Consider the following 18,583-nt stretch of genomic DNA (forward strand, 5'->3'; position numbering starts at 1 on the left):
TTGTGCTTGAAGGACGTCAGGCGTCTTAGGAACAAATGCTCCTTCACTGGGGAAGGAAGGGCTGGATCCAGCAGAATTAACACTTGCGTCCCTTGGACCCAGTTCCACAGGCTCCTTTCTCCCTCTCATGCGACAGCTTTTAGCTTTCATCAGCTCAACATGTCATGCACCAAAAAATATATCAATGGCGCCAAAGATAAGACCGCTAATTATTTCTTGAATCTCAGCTGATCCCTGGAGCGTCATATTTGGTGGTCGGCTTTGCCGACCTCAAAATGGATTAATTCTTTAGCAGTCGTGTGAGACTCCATTAAGATTTTGATTTTTTTTTTTTTTGTCCTTCTGTCCCCTGTATTGGAGTTCATGCATATAAGCAAAACAGATGGATTTCTGGAGACAACGGAAACATCCATGTGGCAAGGAACTTTACGAATATTTGTTTTACAGGAAAGGAACAAGAGAGAAACGGGGAAAATAGGTCAGCTTCTGGAAATAGATATATATATATAGAGAGAGAGAGAGAGACAAGAGAGATCTGTGTATATCTGAGAATTTCCTAGGCTTCTCCATGTTTCTAAAAGCAAAATGCAGCAACAGTAGATCTGGATAAAATCAATACGTTGGCCACTGCCGAGGCTGGTTAGTTATTCTGGGAGTGAGAATTCAAGCAGAAAGGAGGAAGACGCAATGTGAGCATCTGAGAAAAGGCTGCAGCGGACTCAGGGCCGGGTGGGGATCCTAGGACCTGCAGAGGGGGAAAGGGAAACTGAGTCAGCGGAGCCCCCGCCCCCCTGGGGTGGAGCATTCTCTGTGGGCCGTCCCCAGCCCGGGATGTCCCACGTCGTCGGTGCTGGGGTCGGCTCAGGGGGGACGGGGGACCTCCGGGACACTGCAGCCATGTCCTCTGCTAAGAAGCCTCGCTCGCCAGCACTGCCCGCAGAGCCCCCGTGGACACCGCCGCCCCCACGGAACCAAGCCCAGAGGCCCAAGCAGAGCCCTGCGGAGCGTGTCCCCTGCTCGATGCGGCCGCTGTGGGAGAAACGGAGTGCGGGGAGCAAGGCAGGCGCAGGGGGAGAGCCCGGCGAAGCTCCTGGGCCATCCCACCCGTGCACACCAGGGGCCCCTGGGGACAAAGTGGTCGCGCAGTATCGGATCTGGCCAAGGCAGCGAGTGGTTATGGGGCCGGGACACACCGCTGCGGTTATGGGGCCCGGGACAGACGCCACTGGGGTTCCCCAAAGCCGCAAGGCAAAGGGCACTTCTCCAAGTTAGAGCAAGAGACCGACCTGCGGCCTGGCGAGGCCGACAGAGACAAGCTGCTCACGTGTTCCAGGAGACGTGAGGGCCCAGGGGCCGCAAGGGCAGGAGGACCCCCGCCACCCCCACCTTCAGGGTCACGCAGGGGGGAACCCGGGCCTCGCTGGGAGGGTGTCTCTACCATGTGCTCTCAGTCCCTCACTCCCCGCCCGTGTTCCTCACTGCGGCACAGACGACCATCCTCGCTCCCGACGCCACAGGCCATCGGGTCCCCCTGCCCACCGACGCCTCACCCATGGTGATGGGGCCATGGAGCGCAGCCGCTGAGCCCCCTGAGCCCTTGAGGCCTCCACGCCCTGCAGCTTGGCCCGGCCCCACAACCGGGCTTGTTTCAACGCGGGGCAGCCAACGCTGAGGTCAGTACCTGGCACACGGCAGAAGCTCAACAGCCACTTGTCCATAGCTTAGAAGTAATCTCTTTTCCCCCTTAAACTCTGTTATTCTATTCTCAAGTTATTTTCTGTACCAAACAGAGGCGGATTTGTAAATCACCAAAATCGTGGCTTAAGGGAATTAATTGCTGAACCCAAAGGGAGGGCCAAAACCCCAGAGGTCCCCAAATTCGTCCCAATAACCAACCCTCTTTCCCCTCCGCCTCCTTCTCCAGCTTTTCCTCCTCTTCATACCTGGAGCCACATCCCAGGAACAACTCTAGGCTCTTTACCTATTAACTCACCTGATTCAGGAGGAGCATACAAGGGAGTGATTGTATTGCTCCCATTTCGCAGACAAGCAGACAGAGGCCTCAAATGATGTCACGAACCTGCCAAAGAGCCCCCGGCTGGGCTGCAAACCCAAGATGCCGCGAGGCTGCGCACCTGACCGTGTCCGCGGCCCCCCAGGAAACAGCTGGGCCTGGCCATCCCGATCCTTAAAGCCTTTACTGAGCACCTACTGTATGCTAGACGCCGAGAACACCCCCAACGGCCAGGAGGGCTGTTGGTGGGTCACAGTCAGTGCTCCTGTTGCTTTCCTGTCCCGTTTGCCTCATCACTCCGACGCCGAGCATGCCGAGTCCGCTAGACCAGGAAATTCAGGAACAATCCCTCTTTCCTCGCTCTCTAGCTTTCAAAGGCCCCCCGGAAACAGTCCTCTCCCCGCAACTCGAGCTCCAGCAAGACGGAGCAGGCGGCCCTGGGCCGCAGCCGGGGCGGCACAGACGTGCGAGCACGACCATGGGCACGGACACGGGTGTCTCGGACCCCTTGGCAGCCTCTCCACGTCCTGCTTCGGGGTCCAAAAGGCAAGCGGGGGGCAGAGGGGTGAAGGGGCGCCGACCTTGCAGCTCACACTGCCCCGCACGCACCTGCCCTGCAAGGCAGGAGGCCCGACCCCCCACCCCCGGCCCCGGGCAGGCCTCCGAGCGAGCCGCTGGGCCCAGCCTGCACACGTGGGGGCCAACGGGGCAGGCCGTCCCCCCACCAGGCCGCGGGCCCCCCAGGAGAGGCGCCGCCGCTCAGCCACGGAACAGACGGGGAGCTGGCTGAAGAGAAGTGATAAAAATAGACTTTCCAGCGCTGCAGGAGGAATCCTTGGGCCGCAGGGACTCGCCGGCTGTCGCTGCGAGCTTCTCGCCGCGGCCTCACGACCCTGGCGGGGGAAGCGTCCTCTCCGGGGCCCCAGGCGGCGGCGGCCACGCAGGCCTGACCCGCTGTCATCGGGTCATACAGCCAGCTGCTGTGGTGACCCCATGGCCCTGAGCCACAGGTGGCAGGAGGGCCGGGTGGGGGCGGCCCCTGGACCCGACCTGCCCCCTTAAACACCCGCCCCCTCTTTTCTCGGTCCTTCCCCCTCTCCCATTTCAAGAAACAGAAATTTTTAGAAAGCAAAGGTGCAGGTGACAGAGAAAGAGCATGCCTGGGGGCCCCGGGGAGCGCTGCCCACACGCGGTCACGCATGCCGGGCGCCGGGGCAGGCTCTCAGGTGCAGCAGACTCGCGAGTTCACAAAACTCTTGAAAAAAACCCTCTTTTCTTAGGACTGAACTCAGTGTCTGTGCGTCCTCCACAGCCCCTCCCCAAAGATAAAACAGTGCTTTCCTTAGAATATTAAAAAAAAAAAAAAAAAAAAAGCCTTCCTGCAAAGCGCCAGGCAGGAGGAGAGCCGGGCACACGGAGAGCTCGGGGGACGGAGCCCTGCTGCTGCCGCAGCTGCTCCGCTGACTGTATCAAAAGGAACTTTTTTTTTTTTAACCGAGTGGTCACGAACGAGCACCTTTCCTCCCCCCGCACCCCCGACCAACCCCGTAATCCTGAGTCCCTGGGGCTCCGACTTACCCCTGGGGTCCTCCCGCCTGCCTGCGTGGGGACATGGCCCGGGCATGTGTCCGGCTCCCCGGCGACTGCACGCAGCCGGCCGTGCCCTCCCGCCCCCTCTCCCCGCCGCCCGGCCAGCTGTGCCCGGCAGGCTGCAGCGGCCCAAGTGCTGATGCAGGGAAAGGGAACTTACTGGAAGGGAGCGTGATTGCCACACCTAGTGGGGGAGGGAGGCGGAGAATTCCGCTCCCTCGGAGGACCGGAGGACGGGAACAGACTCCCCAGGAGGTGGAGATGCTCCAGCGCCAGCTCCGCGGGGCACTTGGCCACTGGGCGGGCGCCCGCAGGACCCCGGGCAGGAGGCCGCGGCCTGGCCCTGGCACACAGGAGCTGCACCACCCCAGGCAGGCCCTGCCTCTCTGAGTCTGTTTCTGAAACCCTAAAAGCGTCGTGATAGCCACGAGCCTCAGCCATAAGCACAGACGCCGGAAACCCAGGCGTGCCACCCGCCACCTCAGGGACGCGTGTCACACAGACGTCGGCGCAGCAGTCCCGCAAAGCTCGGGCGAGATTCACCAACCCCGTCTGACAGATAAGGAAGCCGGTGAACTCACTCCGTGGATCCTATCCGTGCGGTGCTTTGAATTCAAATGCAGGCGTTTAATCTTTGCGGCTGAAACTGAGATGACAGCTGAGAAGGGAATTTCTGCGCGGCCGGTGATTGATGTGTTTACAGCCCTCCGCTGGTAGCGTTCCGAGGCCCGAGTATTTATGGTGATGACTGTTCGTGCTACTGCAGAACCCATTTCCCACCTGTTGTTTTTTTTTTTTTTTATGAAACCTCCCTAAAGGACATGAACTGTGTCTTTGTGCAGATTCTAAAAACGGGGATCCTGAAATGTGTGAGCGGAAACCTCACGTGTATGGATTTACCGTTTTGGAGTTTTCAAATGCCGTAAAACACAGTGTTTACAACCAATTCATCATTTATAAAAGTTTGTTCGATTGATGGGCCAACGGGCTCCCTGCTATAGGGCCGTTTATTGAGGCCCATACATCAAATGTTAGGCTGACATCCAGTATTTGTTAATAACTCCTGTGCTGCTTTGCCTGTTTTTGTAGTTTCTGTGTATCGTGCTCTATTTGGTCTTTATCTCCATTCTGTTTTTTTTTTTAAGTAAACTTTTTATTTCAGGATGGTTTTTAGGTTCACAGAGAACTGCAAAGACAGCACAGACAGTTCCAGCACGACCCACACGGTACCTCTGACGCTGCTGTGATAAATGTGCTGCACATTTATCACAGTTAATGAACAAAAACGCTGGGATCCGACTTTTAGCTAAACGCAGTGTTTTATTTGGATTCCGTCAGTTGTTCCCTCGTGTATTTTCTCCGTTCCAAGATCCCATCCAGGGCACCACATGGTGTTTAGTTGTCCTGTCTCCTTAACTACCTGTGGACTTGCCTTGCGTCTTGGCCGTTCCTCACGTCGATGGCCTGACGGTTAGGAGGAGCTCCCGTCGGGGCTTTGGCGCGGCGTTTTGGGTTTGTCTGATATTTCCCTCGTGGTCAGACGGGGGCAATAGGTTTTAAGGAGGAGGATCACGGAGCCGAAGCATCACCCTCGTAATACCCGATTAGCCATCTTCTCATTTTTTTTAAATAAACGTGGAAAATATGCAAATCAAGACTTGAAGCTAAGCAGAGTTGAATACCAACGATTAAAAAAATCAACAAATTGGGATCCCTGGGTGGCGCAGCGGTTTGGCACCTGCCTTTGGCCCAGGGCGCGATGCTGGAGACCCGGGATCAAGTCCCGCGTCGGGCTCCCGGTGCATGGAGCCTGCTTCTCCCTCTGCCTGTGTCTCTGCCTCTCTCTCTCTGTGTGTGCATGACTATCATAAATAAAAAAAGAAAAAAAAAGTTATGTAAAAAAAATCAACAAATTATCCACCGATGATGAATTAAATATCAACCGACTCGGAAATACGAGGCTCTCTCCTGGGACGAGAATGACCGGCTTCGAGGCTAATTTTCAGACCCACCGGGATGAGGGGAGACCTCGGAGCCCAGCAGGAAGCCAGCTAATTACCAGAGAGGTGTCTAGCGGGTTCTTTTGAAACGCTTGCCAAGGCAAACTTCCTACAAAAACAACCTCAGATTACGGCTCGTTTTGGGGAGAAGTCCTGGGTGAGCCTCGAACAGCCTCACCGAGCCACGCGACGCTCCAGAGCCCGGGGGCACTTTCTCCTGCCGCTAAACAACAAAATCCCTACGGCCCCCGGTCTGGAGTGGGAGCCAGAACTTGGCTCCTCCCAAATTTCTTCTTGAGTTAAGCTAGGACCATGAAGGGAAAAAAAAATAAAAAATAAAAGAAGTAAAATTCAGGCTGGAATAAGTATTTCCTGCTATTATATATGCTTTCCTCACTGTTCCTAATTGAAGGTCTGTTCCTGAGGGGGACAAAAGTGAGGAACTGATGTAATGTCACAAATTCCCAAACGCTGTCCAACGAAAGATAAGGGAAAACAAGTGGTTTCTTTCTTTAAAGAATGGGTTTTTGGTGGTGGTGGTTTTTTTTTTTTTTTTTTGGTTTTTTTTTTGTTCAGGGACAGGAAGGCAAAAAAAAAAAAATTTAAAGAAACCAAAAACTAGCAAAAAAGCCCTACAGCCGTGCTATATATAACCTTCTACCTCGGCACGGACACCAAATAATCCTGGAAACCAGCTTGGAAAAATAGCCTGTGGTGCACAGGAGGCTTTGGCGGGCAGGCCGAGGCACCCAGGACACCCGAGACGGGATCGCAAGCGCCCGGCCAGCCTCCCACGGCATGGGCTGAGCAGGGCCTCCCGCTGCACAGAGGTCAGGACCCCAGGGCTCAGAAGCGGCCGTGCCTGCGCCCATGGTGGACGGTAGCCCCGGCCCGGGGAGCTGCGAGGAGCAGGGCAGACGGCAGGGCGCCCACCACCCACCACCGCGGGGCCCTGGCCTCCTGGGCACGCACCTCCTGCCGTGCTGATGGGCGCGGCCGCCCTCCTCATCCTGGGGTCCAGGGGGCAGGATGTGGGGCTGGCCCAGCCGCCGATCGTCCAAGCGCCGCGTGCGGGCCCGTGGTCGCAAGCCAACTGCCGCATCTGCTCCTCCCGCGTCCCCGCACACGGCCCATGCTCCAGGGGGAGGCTCCACCGCGGGGGGGAAGGCCTCACAGCTCGCAGCTTCGGAGAAAGCCGTGATTCGTCTTCGTATGCGCTTGAGCATCAGGACCCAACCTCACAACCAGCCGCGCACCAACCCCGAGCAATGTTTTATGACTTTCTCGAGTTCCAATCCTGCTATTTCCAGCTGTGTGCCAGCCATCTGCACGGAGTGTGGGCCTCCTAGACACAGCCGACTAGGGATGGCCAGGAGCGGATCATCCGGGCTCCCGGAACCCACCTCCCAGCCACGGCCCCTGCGACTCGCATCAACGGCATCATTATCCTCCAGGTCGTCTGCGTCCCAGACGCCGATGCTGTGCTCCCCAGATCGCTTACCGTATTTCATCAGCTCTACAAGCCACGTTTTTTTTTCTAACCTCCGAGATAAAGACGCATCTTCCCTCGCCGCCGTCCCCGCGCGGTGCCGTAACTCACCTGGTAGCTTTTCTCCAATCAGTCATCCTGCACAAAATGTCTTCTAATTGAGGACATTGCACTCAGGGAGAAACACAGAAACATAAATCCTGCCTCCTCCCCGCCACTCCCGCCGCCTCTACCAAGATTTAGGTGCTCGCCATCCCGTCATCCACCCCGACCCCGCCGCTGCCTCTCTCCACAGCCTGCTCCTCACGTCGCCAGCACAGTTGCCCGGAACACGGGACTCCTTTGTGATCAGTGGCTCTGATGCACAGAAACATGTCCCAGCGCCTCCAGGTGGCCTCTCTGGTCTCAACCTACTACTAGTCCTCGTCCACTTTCCACAGCACTGATGTCTCCCAGAGACCCGAGGGCCCAGCCATGGCCACGTGCAAATACCAGCCACCCCCAGACAAGACCCAGGCTCTCGTGGCCCCGAACCTTTCTCGTTCCAACCCCAGAGGCGAGAATGTCCTTCCTCCAACTCTGGTGCTCCTCACTCCCAGCTCAGATCCCACAACTCCCAAAGCTCTTCATCTCAGATATTTTTCCCCTTGTTCGTCCTCGCATGTTCTATTTCATTAACGTCGCACCCCCTACCTTTATTAGACCTTGTTTGTGCGTCTGTCTCCCAGGAGGTGAGCTCCTGACAGGCAGGAATTACGTCTTGAGTCGCGAGTAGATTTTCAGTTGGAAAGCGAAAGAGAGCAAACCATCGCTCTTTGGCGCATACGTGCAAAGGAAAACCGGAAGACAGGCCTTAAATGGCAGGCAAGAGGGGGGTCCGAGGGAAACTGTGTTATCTTTAAAGTCCTATAGGAGATGCATTATCAGGAAAACCGTTAATCTATGCCCCGATTTCTCAATAGATTAACGTAACCATCTCACTCACTGCGGAGGCAGCATCTGAATAGCGCCCAGCGACCCTTCCTCCTGTGAATGCGTCCTTGTGTGATCTACCCTGAGCGTGCGCTGCGCTAGCGACTTGCTTTTAGTTTATCTTGTTTGTGTGTGTGTGTGTGTGTGTGTGTGTGTGTGTGTGTGTGTGATTTGCTTTCAATGAATAGACTATGGTAGAAGTGATGAAATGTCACTTCTGAGATTTGGTTACAAAGGACCGTGACTTCCATCTTGTTTGTTCTCTCTCTCTCTTTGGTTCTTCTTGCTTGTTCCCTCTGATGAAACGAGCTGCCACTTTGTGAGCTGTTTTATGTGAGCAGGCCCACAAGGCAAGGAACTGAAGATGGCTTTGGCCAACACCCTGCAAGGAACTGAATCCTGCCAATATCCGCGTAAGTGAGCTTGGAAGCAGAACCTTCCCTAGTCAAGTCTTGGCATGACATTGGCCAACTCCTTGAGTGTAGCCTTCTGAGAGGTGCTGAACCAGGGTCTGACCTAAGCCACGCCCAGAGTCTTGACCCACAGGAAGTATGAGACAATGAATGTTTTAAGTCACTAAGTCTTGGGGGGGAACTTGTCACCCAGTAATGGGTATTTAGCACACTCACCAAATAAGAAAATCAGAAAGTGGATAATCATAGGATGGATGGGAAGAACCAAAAAAAGCTACTATTAGGTCTTCCCAAGGACTCAAAATAGGTGTACATGGGGACTAACCCATTGGTCTGATCCAAGCACGTCAGTAGGCATCCAATTTCCCTTTCATTCTGTCCAACTCACTGAAGAATGGCTCTCATCAATGGTCACACTGTCACCTGGTATTCACTACATGGCCAAGTCTCTTGGTTCAGGTCACCCGTGAGCTGTCATCCTGGTTCGTCAGAGTGATGTATTCAATGGAAAATAAACCTGGAATGCCACCTTAGCTCAGGGAAAGCTGCAAACGCCCTTCTGAGGGATTTGGATTACGTCCCATATGCAATGGGCGGCCGTAGAAAGTTATTTGCGAAGATAAGGGGCACGAAACAATCTGTACTTTTAGAAGCTACCTGTGGAGGCTGCTACAACCAGCAGCGCACAAGCCACACTGACTTGGGGGCCGTCAAATAAACCAAGCACCCCCTAGGTTCACCTTCTACCACTTGACCGAAGGCAGGGTTGGGTACCAGAGGCCGTGCGTGTTTTGTTGTTGTTTTCCCCTGCAGCCTGTGCTCCGTTGTGCCCAAACCTGCTAAAATGCTAACCACCATCCCTACTTCGGCTCGGCAAAAGCAGCAAACTGCGCATTCCTTCTGCGTGTGGTGGGAGAACATGACCGACATGCCAGGGATGAGGATAAAGGAAAGGGTGTCATGAAACTCCATCCTGGCTGAGATTCCTCACAATGTCTATTCATTTCTCTCCATGAAAATACCTCCTGCCCACGGTAAAGAGGGGAAACCAGAGGGAAAGAGAGGAGGGCATTCTAGAAAGTTCTGCCGCACGATATAAATGGAATCACTCTATGACATTCTTCCAAAAGACTTCAGGAAAGATTTCTAGTCTATTATTTCATCATTTGCTGAACTGGCGCTTCACTGACTATGAGACTTGAGGTGTGCCCCCCCCCCTCCGCCCCTCCAGGAGCTTGACTTCATGGGATTGACACTAGAAGAGCCATATTTGGAACGGGCCACCGCCACAACCTGGCAAAGTCAGTAAATCTTCAGTGAGAAGGATGCAACACATGAGATCTCCTTAGCCATAGACGTGTCCAAAAACAGCGACTCAGGGGTGTTGGGGTTCAGTGACATGGGGCAAGGCCTAAAGGACACAGTGCAACCCAGTAGAAAAGGCATGGTCTCCAGTTGGGGCAAACCAGGGCACAAATCTCAACTCTGTCTCTTATTTACTGGAAAGCTGGTAACTTACTGGTAACGTTGCACCTTTATTTCCTGGGATATTTAAAGATACGGCAATGACTATATTGCAGGGCAATCGTCGAGACTAAGGAGAACCTGCCACTGTACCTGTCATGCAGGTACTCCCCGTGGGGTGGTATCACTACATCCCTTACACCTCTGGCCTCCTGCTTGGTCTGCTCTGCCTCCGTCCTGGCCTAAAATGTTAACTTCAACTGGAAGAGAAACAGAGGCAGAGAACAGAACGTGGACCGGCTTCTTCCGAGGACCCCTGTAAGCCAACCTGTGAAGGGAAGGGGAATGCTCGAGAAGTTCTAAAGGAACCGTAGGATATAAGGCCGAAACATCAGACGCCGCGGGGGATGAGCTACGGCCCACAAGAGTCAGGCTCCAGGTAGGATCTGCAGGGAACCAGGCCTTGGCAGGCAGACACCCAACACGCCTGCGACTCAAATTTACGGTGTCGTCATCTTGCTGAAATCACGAAGTCTGCATAAGGGCTTTTCACGACTGCTACTCGGTTTTCAACAGCTTCTTATGTTTACCTTTTGTCCAGAGCAAAATTTTTAATCTTCTCGTAATGCGGAGATCTCTACTGGCTTCTTTCATCTCTTCCCCTGCTCTGACCTCCCTCGAGTGATGAAACGCCAACTGTCCCGGTATCAGTCTCATAAAATAAAGCAGATACGCTTTGAAAGCTTCCTAAAGTCCACAGGGTTTATGGAAACTCGCATTTTTATCCACTTCAGGAAGCTCAGCTCCAGCTGTATCTGAAATATTTATCTTTTGACTAAAGGAGAATACATCCTCTTTCAAAAGAATAAGGGTGAGTGGGTTGTCCGGGTGGGCGCGGGATAATTCTACTGGCCTCATTCCTGCTATCTCGTACTGAGCTCCCGCCACCGGCAAATTTCTAGCATCCATCAGGCAAAGAGACGCTCCACGAAGTGAAGCCCTTCAGAGCTTGGGAAGAGATTTTGAAGGTAGAGTGGCCCAGAACAGGGGTGGAGATGGGGACAGAAATGAACCTAAAAAGCAAGTCTTTGCTTTCCCCTCTTTTCAGTAAGAGGGAAAATAACCTGTCATTTACACGTGTCCCATTTCCAACCGGAAGCATTGATGAGTGACACAACCGAGGAGGAGGGTGGCCCGAGCCCTGCCCCCATCTCAGCATTTATTCTTTGTGTGACCTGGGGCAGAGAGCTCCCCTCTATAGACCCGCGTGTCCTCGTCTGTAAAACAAATATCCCCAAGACGCCCCTCCTCCAGCTGTAAAATTCTCTATTTCTCGGATCACTTTCATCCTCATGGATTCACGTGCAAGATCAAGCAAGTATGTCACGACGGCTCTAGAAAGGCTCGGCACCCGAGGGCTGAATCCCCAAATATCATCTCCTGCCAGTTATACTTCACACGTGTGCGCGTGCATGTCCGGACACGCACGCGCACACACAATGGCAGTTACAATTAAAATCTGGGCAAGAGAAGGCTTAATCCACAAATTCCTATTGTTAGCGAGGATTTCGTACATTTGTGTCTCTCACACAACGTCTATTTCTGGGATGAAAGAGAATTTAGCACAATCTCTAATGACCATTAAATTGCATTTCAGGATGTGGCTCGTTGTGCAATCCTGACAAGCTGGCAGACTAAAGGGCAGCATTTTTAGAAGTCTCTGGTATGCCAAGCCCTAAATTCGAGATCTTTCTCATTGGCAAGAGCCAGCAGTATCACTAACACCTAAAAAAGAATGCAAGCATCTGCAGGCGGTCACCCCTCGGCTTCATATGTCAGCAATCGTTACCGAAGAAACCCAGACCCGGATCCAGGGTCGCTGCATTCCTGCCAGGAAATCATTTTCAACTACTTTGTTTTAACACCTTCACCCCTGAATGCTTGGTAACCACAGCTCCACTCGGAGGCTAGAACACACCTATCCATGCCTCTGTGAATGTGCACGTGTTTGTAATTTGGGATTGCTATGTGAAAACACACTTCTCCATATATCTTCAAGTCGAGCAGCTGGGCCACCTTAATGGATTCTTCTCAACACCAGGCCATTAAGACACCGAGGCATGGCTCCAGGCCTCAAAACCCCTCCGGCCACACTTCCCGGGTCTCCGCGGGCCCGGCCACTGAGGACTTCTGGAGCCCTCGGTGGTCAGTGAGCTGTCAGCCCCCGCGACCGAGTTCGAACCAGCCTGCAAGTGTGTAGGTTCGCGCGGGTGCTCGGTCTGCCCTTTCCTGACGTCACAACGAGAGAGGAAGAAGATGCCATGCGGCGGACACACGCGCATAGGAGACTGCGGCTCTGCAACCCGCGGGGGCCTCGCCATCTCCAAGTCCACTGCTTACGCGTGGTTCCCACCCGACCCCTCAGGAAGAGACAAGAGAACTAATGTCTTTTCATCCCCAACTCTTTATATTGCAAGTTTTCAAGCCCTCCAAGCCCTTCTTGCAACTGCAAGAAGGGTACCATGAAAACTCTATCTCCTTTCTCCAGAGCCAACATTTTGCCACATTTCCCAACTTCCCTCCCTTTCACTCTCTCTCTCGCTCTCTCTTCTCCACTATTTGTGTATATAAAATTATACAGTATATACACAAATTTCTTCTTGCTGAACAATTTGAAGACTAGCATACACATTACGACACTTCATCCCTGAATACGTCAGCCTAAGCGCCTCCTAACATCCAGAGTGCTCCCCTGCGTGCATGACTGTCTCTGACAATAGAGTTACCACATGCAGGAAGTTCAAGACGGAGAGAATATCTTATCTAATATTCAATCTACACTCAAAATCCTCCAATTGTCCCAATAATGTCTATCATAGCTGCTTCTCAACCAAGGATCACATGTCCTTTGGCCTGGCTCCTAGGTCATCTTTCATCTGTGACCATTTTTCTAGCCTTTTGAGAAGAGGAGGTGTCTTCACGGTATGTCCCCTCATATTGGGCTTGTCTAATCGATTGTTCCTCAGAGTTGGATTCGGGCCAAATACTTTGGCAGACTTTCTATCCAGGTGATGCTGTGACTTCTTAGTGCATCACTAGGACACAGTATTTTACGTTGTTTGTACCCATTATGCATGTTGGTGACTCTGATCATGCCGATTAACTAAAGCTACAATGTCTTAACATGAATACTAAACCGTGGGCCCACCTTCTATTTCAAACTGCTACCAACAGTTATTCAAAATCTTACTCCCCGAAGCATACTTCAACAGGGCTGTCTTTTACCTCTCTACTGTATTTGGCCATTTTTCCTAAACTAAGTAATGCTAACTGTGTTCTACAATAAAAGGTCACAGGCACCGTAAATGCTAAAGGCTTTACAAAGGAAGTGGGTTTCCACTAGGTCTTGATAAACAAATAGGATTGTGTTGAGAATCCAGGGGGAAAGCGTCATATTCACAAGACGTGTCTTGAGCAAAGGCACTGTGCGTTAGAGTGAATACTGTTGGAGGAACTGTGGGTTGACGGTAATAATGCAGGAAAGGGATGAAGCCTCCTCAAGGCCTTGGCTAGTGGCCAAGCAGATGCAGACGAGCAGACTGGGGAAAGCTGCCAAATCCTCTGAGGGCTGAACGGGGGCGACTGCATGTCCATGAGGCCTTTACTGGCACTGGGAAATTGGTGGGTGCAAGTGGTCATTTAGGTCTAATTTGAATGTTAAGTTGTGGTGCTGGTAGGACACCGAGGTGGAGCTGTCCAATAAACAGAACAAGAGGTCAGAGTTCAGGAGAAAAAAATGTGGTGAGGGATGATGATTTGGGTCAGGGCTATGAAGAGCTGGAGTCACGGAGTCAGACAAGAACATGAGCGGAGGAAGAGAGAATCTAGAAGGACAGCAACAGGACGAGGGGATGCAGGAGAGAGGGTGACAGCTTGGTTTCTTGCCAGGTCCCCGACTACTGTACTCGGTTTTGGCAACGTCGTTTTGAAGGTGATTGTAGGAGAGGAAAAGCATTTGACGAGATGTGCAGGTTCAGGAATCATTAACAAACGGGTAGCAATTAACTACCCTTCAGTAAGTCTTTGCAGGGGGACTCAGGATAACTCTATCGTGTGTGTTTTCAACACCGTCACGCAATTAACTCAATTCTGACCCCGTATACCTGAAGATAGTGTTGGATCCCGCAGGTTAAGGGCTCAGTCCCATGAGACTTGCTCCCTTCCTGACTTCAGGTCGGAATCCCAAAGCCAGGTTGTCAGCTGTGCTTCTCATCAGTGGGCTGGAAATCCGAGGCTCCCGTGACCCCCTACTTGGGCTTGATTAATTTGTCAGATTGGCTTGCAGAACTCAGAGGAACGTGGACTTATATTTACCAGTTTACAATAAAGGACACGGGTGAATCGCCACGTGAAAAAATACGCAGGACAAGGTATGTGGGAAAGGGCAGAGAACCTCCATACGTTCTGGGACTGCCACTCTCCCCAAATCTCCGTGGGTTCACCATCCTGGAAGCCCTCCAGAACCCCCTTTTTTGGGTTTTTATGGAGGCTTCATTGGCCACTGGTGACTGAACTCCATTTCTAGCCCTCTCCCTTCCCTGAAGTTTGGGGGTGGAGCTGGAAGTTCCAACCCTCTGATCACCTGGTTGGTTCCCTTGACAACCAACACCCCCCACCCTGGGGCTTCCCAAGCCCCAATAATGAGGTGGTTACCTCATTAACATAAAGCCAGGTGTAGTTGAAAAGGGCTTGTAATGAATAACAAGACACCCCTTCAAACTTCCCTGAACCCAAGCTATTTCAGGAACCAGTGATAAGAGACCAAGTATTATTACAAAGATGTTCCTGTGGCTCCTAATGCTTAGGAAATTCCAAGGGCTTTAGGAGCTTTGTGCTACAAAGGGACAAGACCAAATATACTTTTCTTATTACAAATGACAGTATCACAATAACAAACTGGTAAAGAAGATATAAGTGATAAGGAACAAAGGTAAGCGAGGACGTGTCACTTGGAAAAAGGCAAGAAAGAGGAAAAATCACAGAAAGGACAAAGTGGAAAGGGAATTCAAATGAAAAGGGCAAGAGGAAAAATAAAAGTCAAGGATATAAATGGGAGGAAAGCAACCAGGGCCCCTTGTTTTCTTGAATCAAATTTCTGCACTACGTAAAGAATAACACTTGGATCATGATAAGAAATACTGTAAAGATCAATGCCTATGTCTTAAATCTGTAATTTTTCTAAAATTATTTATAATTCACATTTGAATCAAAATCACAAAACCCTTTTCTCCTTAACTTTCTGGACTCCGGGCTACTTGCTTCTGTTACACGGATGAAATCCCACAGTTCCAAGGTCAGGAGATGCCACAGACTCGAGGCCAAACGGATATGTGTAACATCATTAAGACTATGATTCTAACATTTGGAAGAAACAAGCTTAATAAAAAATGTAAATAATATACATACCCATTACTATACATAATATATAATACAGATACAGAGATTATTTGTTTTATAAAATCATTCAAATCTATTCCTTCCAAACCCATCTATCTATCCACCTATTATCTTACCTGGCTCACAAAATTAGAAGGATTTTTACTAAGTAATTACCAGCTCACTACTAAGTAGTATGGGAAATAAATGGGTCCACAGAAATATCAGTTCGTACAATTAAAAACAAACCTACTTTGTTCAACTTGCTGAAACCATGTACCTTACTCCCATGACCCTGACAGTTCTCAAACATGATTTTTTTCGAGGGGGGGAAGGTACCTCTAATTTCAATTAGTCATCCTGACAGGGCTAAGAACCTTTTTGACAACACTCAGTAAGGTCTATGCAGGAGCCTGTCTAAATTCTTGACATTTTTCTAATTGTTTTCTGCAAAACCACACGCAGAGAAGGAGGCCACGATGGAAACAGTCTTTAGGCGACAGCCATCCTCAGCTTTTTGTGCACGTGTGTATGTATGCACGTTCCTTCCAGAACTAAGGTATGTTTGTCTCGTTGATCTTCCAACTCCCCCCGCCTTTTTACATAAAAGGCAACATCAACTAAAATAATCATTGGTTGCCAAGAATTATGAAACACAGCACTGCATTAAAAGATCCTGCTTCTGACCACACAGGAACACGTGAGTCTTGTCTGTTTCAATGGTTGGGTCCAGAAAGGTCAAGGGCTCTCCTCCAACAATTCTCCGAAGGATCACCTGAGTGTCCATCGGGTCTTTAGAAGAGTTGGTCTACAAATGTGGTATTTAAACACAAGTAGATTTTGAGGTTCAAAACAGCAATTTATGATGGAAACGCTGCTTGTAAATCATGACATATGCTCTTCCTCCGCCTCCCCTCCCCTCCTCTTCCTCCCAGGGGAGTGCAGTGGAAAAACTGAAATGAGGAAACCATAATTACAATCACATTCCTCCCCTGGGGTCAACCTAATTATCAGCCTCTCACCCCAAAACAAATTCACCTCTTTTAAGGATGAAGGTCCTTATCACTCCTGGGAAGGATACAAACAAAGATTAAGATGCCATTTAGGCATAACTGCGATCTTTCATTTTTAAGTGACCTCTCAGTCTAATGCATTCAATGCCTCCTCATTCAAGTGGAATATATATTGCAGGGGAGAGCCGTAATAAATGGCACTGTCATGACCCTTAGGTTAGAGCAAAGGAATATTGGAAAATAAATCTCAATTCTGGATACTCACCAATCCCGCAATGGGGGTAGGCAATCTATTGATCTTTTTAACAAGTCCTGGCTTTATAGCATTCAGCAACCTGTCATGAAAGAGGCAGAAAGAATGTCAAGTGAGACATAAAGCAAGATGGATCACACAAATCACCTTTATCCGGGGCTACGGCTAAACTGCTGAATAGGAAAAGCAGTGAATTTAAAGCACGTAGTAAATCTCAATAACCTATGAGCCTTCATGCGTCCAAGTGGAGGGCAGTGCCAGCGTCAGGTCTGCCCGTAGCAGGTGAAGTTTGAGAACTTCGAAGTGTCGGGAGAGGAGAGATGGAGACGGGGAGGTGCGTCAAGGGACAGGACACGGCTGCGAGCCGGGTCGCGGTCGGGAGGGAACCGTGTAGGACCGGAGCCAGCTATTACCACAGGCGAGGCCTGTTCCCAATTCTCGCGGCCAAGGCAGGGGTCTCTCCAGGAATGCAGTCAGTTCAGAGATCAACATCTGCCTTTGCAAATAATTTGCCAAGACTAATTCTACCTCCAGACCCTTTTGCTCGTTGAGAGTGGCTTGTTAAATGTGGGTGATCTTCACTTAAGAGAGGGAAGACTGCGGTTAGCGAGAGGTTAACCAATCATGTCTTCGGGATCCTAAATAAGGCTCCCCACAACTCCCTTGGTAGAGAAGATATGTGAGCAAAACATTTTGGTGGAGGTTGAAATCACGTAAAAATGGTAATATAAGCAAAGGAATGCAAAAGAAACAACACTAGCTACTTGTCTTCAGGAAATGGTTCAGTGAAGAGAAACAAGGAAGGCAATCAGTAAAAGGAAAATAGGTTTGGCGTCGGGACCATGTGGTGTTCCGCTTGCAAACGAAGTTATTCAGAAAGGGACGATCAAAGGTCGAGGGGCTGCAGCCTGGAAGCATGCGCTCCCACATTCAGGAGTTAGAGAGGAGAGGATGCAGGGCAGGGACAAACCTAGGGCGGGAGTTTATTAGAACTTGGAGTTCAGCGAACTACGACCCCTGGGCCAAATATGGTCCAGGGCCTGCTTTCGTAAATAAAGCTTTACTGGAGCCCAGCCACACACACTCATTTCCGTACTATCTACTGCTGGTTTGGGGACAGCGGACTTGAGTTACTGTGACAGAGAACATATGGCCCGCAAAGCATATGGTTTTCACTATTTGGCTCTTTACAAGAGTAAGTTTGCCAACTTACGTTATCATCCATGGAGTCCAAGATCATAGAAAATTCTGAAGAACCTATGCCTGATAGATCTCCACAAATCAGTAACAAAAGATCCTCTGACATAGTCTAGTGATTAGTCTTGGATTCGGCTTGCATTTGACTCTGACACATCCTGTTTCCCTGAATGGAGAGAACCATTGCTCCAGGGCTGTGATGGCCAGGACACTGGTTCCGCACCAGGCAGCGACCGAGCGCCTGTTCTGCGTGACTTCTGCTGCGAGTCCAACCCGCTGCCCCCAGCAGGTGCCCCTGAGAGGACACACGTGCGTCTTGCCCACAGAGAGCCAGGACGGCAGTCTTTTCATGAACTCGCTTACTAGTTTTTTTTCTTTTTTTTTTTTTGAATCACAAAATAATTTTATTAAAACATAAGAATTTTTTGGTATATCTTTTATGGAGTTCAATTTTCCAACATATAGCATAAAAAACAGTGCTTATTCTGTCAAGTGCCCCCCTCAGTGCCTGTCACCCAGTCACCCCAACCCCCCACCCTTTCTACCGTCCCTTGTTCATTTCCCAGAGTTAGGAGTCTCTCATGTTCTGTCTCCCTCACTGATATTTTCACTCCTTTCGTCTTTATTCCCTTTCACTATTTGTCATATTCCCCACATAAATGAGACCATATAATGTTTGTCCTTCTCCGATTGACTTATTTCACTCAGCATAATACCCTCCAGTTCCATCCACGTCGAAGCA

At 50.7% G+C, this 18,583-nt stretch overlaps 1 protein-coding gene across 16 annotated transcripts in view; it reads right to left on the reverse strand.

The window, feature by feature from the left end:
• The window catches only part of LIMCH1 (LIM and calponin homology domains 1), a 302,543-nt gene that overhangs the window by 144,625 nt on the left and 139,335 nt on the right, over positions 1 to 18,583 (reverse strand). For 14 of the 16 annotated variants that reach the window (XM_041742412.1, XM_041742409.1, XM_041742410.1 and 11 more), the window contains one exon: positions 16,657 to 16,726. In XM_041742412.1, the coding sequence (XP_041598346.1) occupies positions 16,657 to 16,726 (70 nt within the window). Of the gene's footprint in view, positions 1 to 3,592; positions 3,747 to 4,185; positions 4,393 to 16,656; positions 16,727 to 18,583 lie in introns of those variants that run through there. The other 2 variants (XM_041742397.1, XM_041742401.1) reach the window with 2 other exon arrangements.

This window comes from Vulpes lagopus, unplaced genomic scaffold (assembly GCF_018345385.1).
Source record: "Vulpes lagopus strain Blue_001 unplaced genomic scaffold, ASM1834538v1 ctg48, whole genome shotgun sequence".
NCBI classification, from domain to species: Eukaryota; Metazoa; Chordata; class Mammalia; order Carnivora; family Canidae; genus Vulpes; species Vulpes lagopus.